This window comes from Hyperolius riggenbachi, chromosome 10 (assembly GCF_040937935.1).
Source record: "Hyperolius riggenbachi isolate aHypRig1 chromosome 10, aHypRig1.pri, whole genome shotgun sequence".
In the NCBI taxonomy this organism is placed as follows: domain Eukaryota; kingdom Metazoa; phylum Chordata; class Amphibia; order Anura; family Hyperoliidae; genus Hyperolius; species Hyperolius riggenbachi.
This window is the reverse complement of record NC_090655.1, coordinates 264949783-264962852: the sequence shown is the minus strand read 5'-3', so window position 1 is coordinate 264962852 and position 13070 is coordinate 264949783. Positions and strand designations below refer to the sequence as shown.

The window sequence follows — 13070 nt, the reverse complement described above, 5'->3', positions numbered from 1 at the left end:
GAGTGACGTCATCGACGTCAGCCGACGTCGTGACGTCAGCCGCCTCCGATCCAGCCCTTAGCGCTGGCCGGAACTTTTTGTTCCGGCTACGCTGGGCTCAGGCGGCTGGGGGGACCCTCTTTCGCCGCTGCTCGCGGCGAATCGCCGCAGAGCGGCGGCGATCAGGCAGCACACGCGGCTGGCAAAGTGCCGGCTGCGTGTGCTGCTTTTTATTTCATTAAAATCGGCCCAGCAGGGCCTGAGCGGCAGCCGCTGGCGGTGTTGGACGAGCTGAGCTCGTCCAGACCGCTCAGCTGGTTAAGGGAAGTGCCTGGGCCTGGGATTCCCATTTCAGAAGCTCCACCTTGGTGTAGGTGAGGGTGCACTGAGGTGGTGTGGAGTGGGGTTGGAGCAGCATCTAGTGTGGGGCAGAGTGATAGAACCAACAGTGCGAGCAGGGCAAAATAAGTTAGAAGCCTGTCGGTGTGGATGGTGCTGACAGGTCAGGCAGGTAGACAAGGTAGGCAGCGGCCTTGGAAGAATTTCGGTAGCACGAGGGAACGATAACAGTCCATGAAGTGGTAGGGGTGCAGGGGACCTAGCTCTCACGGCAGATTGTGGTATTGGTGAGGAGCAGTGTTAGTTGCAGTCCATAGTAACTACAACAGTGCAGTAGCGGTCACTGGTGCTAGCCCTTGACTCTTACACAGTGTAGTGGTATTTGAGCTTACTCCTGCGTAAACTCTTGCAGCCGCCCGTGGTATCCAGTATCCATAGTAGTGCAATAACAAAACTAGTGCAGTAACAAATAGTACTGTTAGCAGTCTATGGTAAACAATTTCTTAAGGTGGCACAAGGGGTATCCAGTATCGATAGCATTGTGATAACAACTGGTGCAGTAACAAAAATAGTCTATGGTAAACAATTTCTCAAAGTAGCACAGAGGGTATCCAGTATCTATGGCATTGCGATAGTGCAGTAGCAAATAGTACTACTGGCAGACCATAGTAGCAGTTCTCCAAGTAGCACAAAGGGGGGGGGGAAACATTTCAAACACATTCCTCGTGCAGCAGTCTGTGGTATCAATGTGGAGCAGTATCCTTGGCAACCTAATACAAATAGTACTAGTGGCAGTCCATGATACGGCACAGTTCTTAAGGTAGCGAAAATGGAGAAAGATTATACTCATGCAACCGGTTCAAATGTGATGGTGAGAACTGAGAACAGAGGCAGACCACAGCTGGCATGTGCTGCCTGGCTTCCAGAGGTGGGCCGCAGCTGCCACGTGGGGAGCGCAGGACTCTACATAGGGAAAGAGGTAGGGAGGCGCTTGGGGAGGGGAGAGAGCCCCCTTACAGTCATCAGGTGCCTGTAGGCACGTTCCTACAGTGCCTTACAGTAAATCCGGCCCTGATTGCATCCTTCTATCAGAAGGTTGGTGTTAGGCCAAGGATGGGTGGAGGGTAGTTTTACGCACAGGATAGGGTAGGTTAGGCGTGGGATGGGTGGAGTGTAGTTTTATGCACAGGATAAGGTAGGGTAGGCATGGGATGGGTGGAGGGTAGTTTTACGCACAGGATAGGGTAGGTTAGGCGTGGGATCAGTGGAGTGTAGTTTTATGCACAGGATAGGGTAGGTTAGGCGTGGGATGGGTGGAGGGTAGTTTTATGCACAGGATAAGGTAGGTTAGGCATGGGATGGGTGGAGGGTAGTTTTACGCACAGGATAGGGTAGGTTAGGCGTGGGATCAGTGGAGTGTAGTTTTATGCACAGGATAGGGTAGGTTAGGCGTGGGATGGGTGGAGGGTAGTTTTACACACAGGATAGGGTAGGTTAGGCGTGGGATGGGTGGAGGGTAGTTTTATGCACAGGATAGGGTAGGTTAGGCGTGGGATGGGTGGAGGGTAGTTTTACACACAGGATAGGGTAGGTTAGGCGTGGGATGGGTGGAGGGTAGTTTTACACACAGGATAGGGTAGGTTAGGCGTGGGATGGGTGGAGGGTAGTTTTACACACAGGATAGGGTAGGTTAGGCGTGGGATGGGTGGAGGGTAGTTTTATGCACAGGATAGGGTAGGTTAGGCGTGGGATGGGTGGAGGGTAGTTTTAGGCACAGTATAGAGTACTTTAGTGTTAGGCACAAGATGGGTGGAAGGTAGTCTTGGGCACAGGATAGGGTAGGTTTGGCATGGGATCAGTGGAGGGTAGTTTTAGGCACAGGATAGGGTAGGTTAGGCATGGTGGAGGGTAGTTTTAATCACAGGATAGGGCAGGTTAAACATGGGATGGGTGTAGGGTAGGTTTAGGCACAGGTTATGTTAGGCATGGGATGGGTGGAGGGTAGTTTTAGGCACAAGATAAGGTAGGTTACTGTTAGCCAGAGTAGTTGAAAGGAGGACATTTTCCCTGTTAGCTTTTACCAGCAGCTGTTCATAGCAACAGTCACTAATGCCAGCAGCCAATAATATGTTGTACATTCGAGTTGTTGCAGATCATTGGAGGTCTCAGGGAGGGAGGTTCTGAAGAAACATGATCTTTCCATTGTGTCCATTTTCATAAGATAGTGCCACCGAATTACCATATCCATTGTATCTCTGATGGGAAGAAGCCAATGTGGAGTCAGGAGCCACTGGTGTTGGGTTGCCTCACAGTGGGAGAGGTTGGAGTCTGCACAGAGATAAATGGTTGATGAATTACAGCTAGGGGGTGGAGCCAGGTAACAAGGGGCGTGGCTGGTAGAACTGTCAGAAAAGATGGAGGCTGCAGCTGGAGAGTGGTTGGGTGGCCTCTGCTGCTTTGGTCCTGGTATTGGCACTGCCCCAGCTGGGAGGTTTGTTGCTATGGCTCTTGGAGGGTTTGGGGTTAGTAGGTGATGGACAGGTGGGCTCAGGGATGGTCGGGGTATGGAGCTGCAGTCCCATCTGCCTAGTTCCTCAGGTGCCAGAGCCATAAGTAATGATAGTTTATAGCTATTTAGCTGCAGGCCTCTGCTCCTATCTTCCTCTGTCTCCAGCTGTTCTCTCCTCACATCCTCATCCATCTACCGCTGCCGGCACTGCTGTAACCTCCCAGGAATATGTGCATGGAGAGGAGGAGAGAAGCACCAGATGATGAGCAAGGCACACTGGAGGAGAGGACTGTGGTACTGAATGTGCAGGATACCACAGCTTATGGGATATTATCACCCCCTAGCTAATTATGTGCTTTTCTGTGCTCTGTTTATTACTGCTAATATCTTACTGCTATAATCTGTTATCCTTTTCAGAACTGAGATCTGAGCTGACTCAGCAAGAGTTCAATGTGAGGAGTGATCAGCAATCTATGGAGGAGGGTGGCATGATGAGGACAATTAAAGAGGAAGAAGAAGAGATGTATGTGAGGAGTGATCAGCAGTCTATGGAGGAGGGTGACATGATGAGGACAATTAAAGAGGAAGAAGAAGAGACGTATGTGAGGAGTGATCAGCAGTCTATGGAGGAGGGTGACATGATGAGGACAAGTAAAGAGGAAGAAGAAGAGACATATGTGTGGAGTGATCAGCAGTCTACGGAAGAGGGTGATATGATGAAGACAATTAAAGAGGAGGAAGAAGAGACTTATGTGAGAAGTGATCAGCAGTCTACTGAGGAGGGTTACATAATGAGGGCAATTAAAGAAGAAGAAAAGACATATTTGAGGCGTGATCAGCAGTTTATGGAAGAGGGTGACATGAGGAGGACAATACAAATGGAAGAAGAGACGAATGTGAGGAGTGATCAGCAGTCTACTGAAAAGAGTGACATGATGAGGGCAATTAAAGAGGAAGAAGATCAGACATATATGAGGAGTGATCAGCAATCTAAGGGGGAGGGTGACATGATGGGGACAAATAAAGAGGAGCAAAAAGAGACATTTGTGGGGAGTGATCAGCAGTTTATGAAGGAGGGTTACACTGTGGGCACAATTAAAAATGAAGAAGAGATGCATGAGAGGGCTGATCACCGGTCTACAAAGAAGGGTGACATGATGAGAACAATTAAAGAAGAAGAGATGAATGTGAGGAGTGATCAGCAGTCTATGGAGGAGGGTGGCATGATGAGGACAATTAAAGAGGAAGAAGAAGAGACGTATGTGAGGAGTGATCAGCAGTCTATGGAGGAGGGAGACATGATAAGAGCATCTAAGGAGGAAGACATTATTACAGGGATAAGCATTGGTGAGTGATAAACTTTAAATAGTCTAAAGACATATAAAGTTGACCAAGAAATATGTCCCAGGTGGGCACAGTATAGGTCACATGATGCCAATAATTGGGGGAGGGGCTAAAAGAATGTGAGTGATGTTTGGGGGAGTGGAGGCTGAGGTGACAAGTAGCTATAATATCTCTTTACTGATCAACTATGCCAAGTGCAATTATGCTAAACAAGTATTCACATTTACAAGAGCAGGAAGTTGCCCCCATAGTGCAGGAATATCAGGCAGGGAGTGAGCAGTGAAATGACAGATCTGGCAAGGGTGATAATTACCACAGCACAAAGTGGGGCAACTGGTGTCATTTGGGGCAACTTTTCCTGATCAAAGTGCGGCTCACATCAACGGCAATACAAATGTGAGCAGTAATATGGATGCCATGTGTATACTGGCTGCACAGCTACTATAATAATGCATTATGTCAGGACAGTCAGTAACCATGCAGATCATTCTCTCCTTTCTGACAATCCAGACACAAATCCAGAAACACTGAGGTATAAATCATCAGCAGCTTATTCATGTTATGGAATCCTATAGAACAGCTGGGAGGAATTTCTTGTGTTTGGCTGTGTTGGTGTCACCCAGATGCACAACAGAGACTCTGACCAGGAGGGAGTGACACCCTCATAGCTGCAATAACCAGCAGTGTGTACAGATTGCTGCACAAATCACTAGAGCTGCCCAACAGTGACTCTGACCAGGAGAGAGTGACACCCTCATAGCTGCTATAACCAGCAGTGTGTTCAGATCGCTGCACAAATCACTAGAGCTGCCCAACAGAGACTCTGACCAGGAGGGAGTGACACCCTCATAGCTGCAATAACCAGCAGTGTGTACAGATCGCTGCACAAATCACTAGACACAAATCAGAGACTCTGACCAGGAGGGAGTGACACCCTCATAGCTGCAATAACCAGCAGTGTGTACAGATTGCTGCACAAATCACTAGAGCTGCCCAACAGAGACTCTGACCAGGAGGGAGTGACACCCTCATAGCTGCAATAACCAGCAGTGTGTACAGATTGCTGCACAAATCACTAGAGCTGCCCAACAGAGACTCTGACCAGGAGGGAGTGACACCCTCATAGCTGCAATAACCAGCAGTGTGTACAGATTGCTGCACAAATCACTAGAGCTGCCCAACAGAGACTCTGACCAGGAGGGAGTGACACCCTCATAGCTGCAATAACCAGCAGTGTGTACAGATTGCTGCACAAATCACTAGAGCTGCCCAACAGAGACTCTGACCAGGAGGGAGTGACACCCTCATAACTGCAATAACCAGCAGTATGTACAGATTGCTGCACAAATCACTAGAGCTGCCCAACAGAGACTCTGACCAGGAGGGAGTGACACCCTCATAGCTGCAATAACCAGCAGTGTGTACAGATTGCTGCACAAATCACTAGAGCTGCCCAACAGAGACTCTGAGCAGGAGGGAGTGACACCCTCATAGCTGCAATAACCAGCAGTGTGTACAGATCGCTGCACAAATCACTAGAGCTGCCCAACAGTGACTCTGAGCAGGAGGGAGTGACACCCTCATAGCTGCAATAACCAGCAGTGTGTACAGATTGCTGCACAAATCACTAGAGCTGCCCAACAGAGACTGACCAGGAGGGAGTTACACCCTCATAGCTGCTATAACCAGCAGTGTGTTCAGATCGCTGCACAAATCACTAGAGCTGCCCAACAGAGACTCTGACCAGGAGGGAGTGACACCCTCATAGCTGCAATAACCAGCAGTGTGTACAGATCGCTACACAAATCACTAGACACAAATCAGAGACTCTGACCAGGAGGGAGTGACACCCTCATAGCTGCAATAACCAGCAGTGTGTACAGATTGCTGCACAAATCACTAGAGCTGCCCAACAGAGACTCTGACCAGGAGGGAGTGACACCCTCATAGCTACAATAACCAGCAGTGTGTACAGATTGCTGCACAAATCACTAGAGCTGCCCAACAGAGACTCTGACCAGGAGGGAGTGACACCCTCATAGCTGCAATAACCAGCAGTGTGTACAGATTGCTGCACAAATCACTAGAGCTGCCCAACAGAGACTCTGACCAGGAGGGAGTGACACCCTCATAGCTGCAATAACCAGCAGTGTGTACAGATTGCTGCACAAATCACTAGAGCTGCCCAACAGAGACTCTGACCAGGAGGGAGTGACACCCTCATAACTGCAATAACCAGCAGTATGTACAGATTGCTGCACAAATCACTAGAGCTGCCCAACAGAGACTCTGACCAGGAGGGAGTGACACCCTCATAGCTGCAATAACCAGCAGTGTGTACAGATTGCTGCACAAATCACTAGAGCTGCCCAACAGAGACTCTGAGCAGGAGGGAGTGACACCCTCATAGCTGCAATAACCAGCAGTGTGTACAGATCGCTGCACAAATCACTAGAGCTGCCCAACAGTGACTCTAAGCAGGAGGGAGTGACACCCTCATAGCTGCAATAACCAGCAGTGTGTACAGATTGCTGCACAAATCACTAGAGCTGCCCAACAGAGACTCTGACCAGGAGGGCATGACACCCTCATAGCTGCAATAACCAGCAGTGTGTACAGATTGCTGCACAAATCACTAGAGCTGCCCAACAGAGACTCTGAGCAGGAGGGAGTGACACCCTCATAGCTGCAATAACCAGCAGTGTGTACAGATTGCTGCACAAATCACTAGAGCTGCCCAACAGAGACTCTGAGCAGGAGGGCGTGACACCCTCATAGCTGCAATAACCAGCAGTGTGTACAGATTGCTGCACAAATCACTAGAGCTGCCCAACAGAGACTGACAAGGAGGGAGTTACACCCTCATAGCTGCAATAACCAGCAGTGTGTACAGATCGCTGCACAAATCACTAGAGTCGCCCAACAGAGACTCTGACCAGGAGGGAGTGACACCCTCGTAGCTGCAATAACCAGCAGTGTGTACAGATTGCTGCACAAATCACTAGAGCTGCCCAACAGAGACTCTGACCAGGAGGGAGTGACACCCTCATAGCTGCAATAACCAGCAGTGTGTACAGATTGCTGCACAAATCACTAGAGCTGCCCAACAGAGACTCTGACCAGGAGGGAGTGACGCCCTCATAGCTGCAATAACCAGCAGTGTGTACAGATCGCTGCACAAATCACTAGAGCTGCCCAACAGTGACTCTGACCAGGAGGGAGTGACACCCTCATAGCTGCAATAACCAGCAGTGTGTACAGATTGCTGCACAAATCACTAGAGCTGCCCGACAGAGACTCTGACCAGGAGGGATTGACACCCTCATAGCTGCAATAACCAGCAGTGTGTACAGATTGCTGCACAAATCACTAGAGCTGCCCAACAGAGACTCTGACCAGGAGGGATTGACACCATCATAGCTGCAATAACCAGCAGTGTGTACAGATTGCTGCACAAATCACTAGAGCTGCCCAACAGAGACTCTGACCAGGAGGGAGTGACATCCTCATAGCTGCAATAACCAGCAGTGTGTACAGATTGCTGCACAAATCACTAGAGCTGCCCAACAGAGACTCTGAGCAGGAGGGAGTGACACCCTCATAGCTGCAATAACCAGCAGTGTGTACAGATCGCTGCACAAATCACTAGAGCTGCCCAACAGTGACTCTGAGCAGGAGGGAGTGACACCCTCATAGCTGCAATAACCAGCAGTGTGTACAGATTGCTGCACAAATCACTAGAGCTGCCCAACAGAGACTCTGACCAGGAGGGCATGACACCCTCATAGCTGCAATAACCAGCAGTGTGTACAGATTGCTGCACAAATCACTAGAGCTGCCCAACAGTGACTCTGAGCAGGAGGGAGTGACACCCTCATAGCTGCAATAACCAGCAGTGTGTACAGATTGCTGCACAAATCACTAGAGCTGCCCAACAGAGACTCTGACCAGGAGGGCGTGACACCCTCATAGCTGCAATAACCAGCAGTGTGTACAGATTGCTGCACAAATCACTAGAGCTGCCCAACAGAGACTGACCAGGAGGGAGTTACACCCTCATAGCTGCAATAACCAGCAGTGTGTACAGATCGCTGCACAAATCACTAGAGTCGCCCAACAGAGACTCTGACCAGGAGGGAGTGACACCCTCGTAGCTGCAATAACCAGCAGTGTGTACAGATTGCTGCACAAATCACTAGAGCTGCCCAACAGAGACTCTGACCAGGAGGGAGTGACACCCTCATAGCTGCAATAACCAGCAGTGTGTACAGATTGCTGCACAAATCACTAGAGCTGCCCAACAGAGACTCTGACCAGGAGGGAGTGACGCCCTCATAGCTGCAATAACCAGCAGTGTGTACAGATCGCTGCACAAATCACTAGAGCTGCCCAACAGTGACTCTGACCAGGAGGGAGTGACACCCTCATAGCTGCAATAACCAGCAGTGTGTACAGATTGCTGCACAAATCACTAGAGCTGCCCGACAGAGACTCTGACCAGGAGGGAGTGACACCCTTATAGCTGCAATAACCAGCAGTGTGTACAGATTGCTGCACAAATCACTAGAGCTGCCCAACAGAGACTCTGACCAGGAGGGAGTGACACCCTCATAGCTGCAATAACCAGCAGTGTGTACACATTGCTGCACAAATCACTAGAGCTGCCCAAAAGAGACTCTGACCAGGAGGGAGTGAGACCCTCATAGCTGCAATAACCAGCAGTGTGTACAGATCGCTGCACAAATCACTAGAGCTGCCCAACAGAGACTCTGACCAGGAGGGCATGACACCCTCATAGCTGCAATAACCGGCAGTGTGTACAGATTGCTGCACAAATCACTAGAGCTGCCCAACAGAGACTCTGACCAGGAGGGAGTGAGACCCTCATAGCTGCAATAACCAGCAGTGTGTACAGATCGCTGCACAAATCACTAGAGCTGCCCAACATAGACTCTGACCAGGAGGGAGTGAGACCTTATAGCTGCAATAACCAGCAGTGTGTACAGATCGCTGCACAAATCACTAGAGTCGCCCAACAGAGACTCTGACCAGGAGGGAGTGACACCCTCATAGCTGCAATAACCAGCAGTGTGTACAGATCGCTGCACAAATCACTAGAGCTGCCCAACAGAGACTCTGACCAGGAGGGAGTGACACCCTCATAGCTGCAATAACCAGCAGTGTGTACAGATCGCTGCACAAATCACTAGAGCTGCCCAACAGAGACTCTGACCGGGAGGGAGTGACATCCTCGTAGCTGCAATAACCAGCAGTGTGTACAGATCGCTGCACAAATCACTAGAGCTGCCCAACAGAGACTCTGACCAGGAGGGAGTGACACCCTCATAGCTGCAATAACCTGCAGTGTGTACAGATTGCTGCACAAATCACTAGAGCTGCCCAACAGAGACTCTGACCAGGAGGGAGTGACACCCTCATAGCTGCAATAACCAGCAGTGTGTACAGATTGCTGCACAAATCACTAGAGCTGCCCAACAGAGACTCTGACCAGGAGGGAGTGACACCCTCATAGCTGCAATAACCTGCGGTGTGTACAGATCACTGCACAAATCACTAGAGCTGCCCAACAGAGACTCTGACCAGGAGGGAGTGACACCCTCATAGCTGCAATAACCAGCAGTGTGTACAGATTGCTGCACAAATCACTAGAGCTGCCCAACAGAGACTCTGACCAGGAGGGCGTGACACCCTCATAGCTGCAATAACCAGCAGTGTGTACAGATTGCTGCACAAATCACTAGAGCTGCCCAACAGAGACTGACCAGGAGGGAGTTACACCCTCATAGCTGCAATAACTAGCAGTGTGTACAGATTGCTGCACAAATCACTAGAGTCGCCCAACAGAGACTCTGACCAGGAGGGAGTGACACCCTCGTAGCTGCAATAACCAGCAGTGTGTACAGATTGCTGCACAAATCACTAGAGCTGCCCAACAGAGACTCTGACCAGGAGGGAGTGACACCCTCATAGCTGCAATAACCAGCAGTGTGTACAGATTGCTGCACAAATCACTAGAGCTGCCCAACAGAGACTCTGACCAGGAGGGAGTGAGACCCTCATAGCTGCAATAACCAGCAGTGTGTACAGATCGCTGCACAAATCACTAGAGCTGCCCAACAGTGACTCTGACCAGGAGGGAGTGACACCCTCATAGCTGCAATAACCAGCAGTGTGTACAGATTGCTGCACAAATCACTAGAGCTGCCCGACAGAGACTCTGACCAGGAGGGAGTGACACCCTCATAGCTGCAATAACCAGCAGTGTGTACAGATTGCTGCACAAATCACTAGAGCTGCCCAACAGAGACTCTGACCAGGAGGGAGTGACACCCTCATAGCTGCAATAACCAGCAGTGTGTACACATTGCTGCACAAATCACTAGAGCTGCCCAAAAGAGACTCTGACCAGGAGGGAGTGAGACCCTCATAGCTGCAATAACCAGCAGTGTGTACAGATCGCTGCACAAATCACTAGAGCTGCCCAACATAGACTCTGACCAGGAGGGAGTGAGACCTTATAGCTGCAATAACCAGCAGTGTGTACAGATCGCTGCACAAATCACTAGAGTCGCCCAACAGAGACTCTGACCAGGAGGGAGTGACACCCTCATAGCTGCACTAACCAGCAGTGTGTACAGATCGCTGCACAAATCACTAGAGCTGCCCAACAGAGACTCTGACCAGGAGGGAGTGACATCCTCGTAGCTGCAATAACCAGCAGTGTGTACAGATCACTGCACAAATCACTAGAGCTGCCCAACAGAGACTCTGACCAGGAGGGAGTGACACCCTCATAGCTGCAATAACCAGCAGTGTGTACAGATTGCTGCACAAATCACTAGCCGCACAATTAACTTTTTTGCACTGGAAATCAGGTATTTTGCTGCCACCACTCCAGATTGAAACGAGGTACAGAGAAAAACTAGCTATTCCTAAAAGGAAGAAAAGGTTATTTGCAACATAACTAGCCAAATCGAACAATTTTTTATAAAGCTAAAACAATGCGGTAGTGTGTCTCTTCTGAGAACATAGAGTTCCCACATATATCAGAAATAATCAGGTAATAAGGGCAAGTCTTTGTGCAAAATGATCCAAATTATCCAAAGTATTGTGTTATGACCAGCGTACTGCTGTCCTGTCGGTAGATGGGATTTGACAAAACAGATAATGGAAAAGGACAACAGATATCTGTGGTACCAGGTCCCTTAAAGGGCTTGTCCTGATGGGAGAGGCTGATATGGGAGCTGATGCCCTCCAAACAAGAAGGGAAACTCCAGCTCCCCTTTCAGACAAGGAGAGATCTGGCAGAAAATCTGTAAAGGTGGCCACACACCATACAATTTTTTAAATATCTGTTCAGTTCAAAAATAGCAATCAATTTTTATTGTACCACACACATGTTCAATTTTTCCTCAATTATGATAAAAATGATTGGAAACTCTGAGAAAATTGCTTGTGTGTATATATACAGTGTTCTCCCCAGGTCTAATTAGGTGGGCGGGCCGCCCGGCTGTTTTGAAACCCCGCCTGGATGCTATCCAAGGCCCGCCTGCATTTACACAAAGTTCTGCTCTGTCATACGCTGCTGTCCGCTCGTACGGTGCGGGTCTCCCACTGCAAAGCCGTTCCCAGTTCCAGCCGCGCTGCCCGCCCATAGAGTCCTTCGTCAGACCTCCAGATCAGCGGCAGCCTGCAGGGATATGAGACAGAGGAGCAATGTGCGGTGACGCGCCATAGACTTCAAATGTCGGAAGTGACATCACTTGTATTGAAGTCTATGGCGCGTTACTGTACATCGCTCTCCTCTCTCACCCCTGCGGGCTGCCGCTGATCTGATGGTCTGATGGGAGGGCAGCACAGCCTGAACTAGGGAGCACATCCTCCAGTCCCCTCCAGTACTTCCTCCCCCATCCGTAGAGCGGCCAGGCCAGTGCTCCCCTGGGCTGCAGCCAATCCAGTTTACTGTCTGATCTCTCCTCACAGCCCATCATGGCTTTGAAGATTGTCACTGGACTCCAGCAGAAGCCCCAATACACAGAGAACTTTATTAAAGAGAATCTGTATTGTTAAAATCACACAAAAGTAAACATACCAGTGTGTTAGGGGACATCTCCTATTACCCTCTGTCACAATTTCGCCGCTCCCCGCCGCATTAAAAGTAGTCAAAAACAGTTTTAAAAAGTTTGTTTGTAAACAAACAAAATGGTCACCAAAACAGGAAGTAGGTTGATGTACAGTATGTCCACACATAGAAAATACATCCATACACAATCAGGCTGTATAGAGCCTTCCTTTTGAATCTCAAGAGATCATTTGTCTGTTTCTTTCCCCCTCCATCTCACTGAAGAGTTACAAGCTGATTGTTTGTTTACTCTTGCAGACAGCTCTGCCTGGTTGTCTGTAATTCTGCAGTATGTGACTCATCAATATGTGAACAGAGGATTTATCCAGCTTGTAAAAGATAAGAGAGCAGAGAAAAGCTGGCTTATGTAAATAACACACACACACAGGGGAGTGTGCATAGAGGGGGCATGCATAGCAGATCACACTGAAGAGTTGGCAGCCTTCCAGACACAGGATGACAAGTCCGACAGGGGAAAGATAAGCTGATTTATTACAGAGATGGTGATAGTATAAAGTGCTTCAGTAAGCCAGAGCACATTATAATAGGTTTAGGAACCTGTAGGATGGTAGAAAACACAATGACATTTTTGTTACAGAGTCCCTTTAAGAGCATCCTGGAGTGCACAGATCCCAGCGAGCGACAGGAGGGTATGCTGGGGGGCGGGGGGGATGGGTGCTACTACATGAAGGCCATCCAGCTCATCATCCAGATCCCAGCTGCCAATGGGGTGAGCAGAAGGAGGGGGTGACATTG

The 13070-nt window shown here is 49.4% G+C and overlaps 2 protein-coding genes across 2 annotated transcripts in view; one reads left to right on the top strand and one right to left on the bottom strand.

Annotated features, from left to right (window-relative positions):
• LOC137535386 (zinc finger protein 585A-like) overlaps positions 1-13070 on the bottom strand; it is a 764031-nt gene that overhangs the window by 616364 nt on the left and 134597 nt on the right. The gene's annotated exons all lie outside the window — the stretch shown is intronic.
• LOC137535849 (uncharacterized) overlaps positions 1-13070 on the top strand; it is a 349356-nt gene that overhangs the window by 329394 nt on the left and 6892 nt on the right. Inside the window, 1 exon segment of the mRNA XM_068257733.1 lies at positions 3245-4174. Coding sequence (XP_068113834.1) covers positions 3245-4174 — 930 coding nt within the window.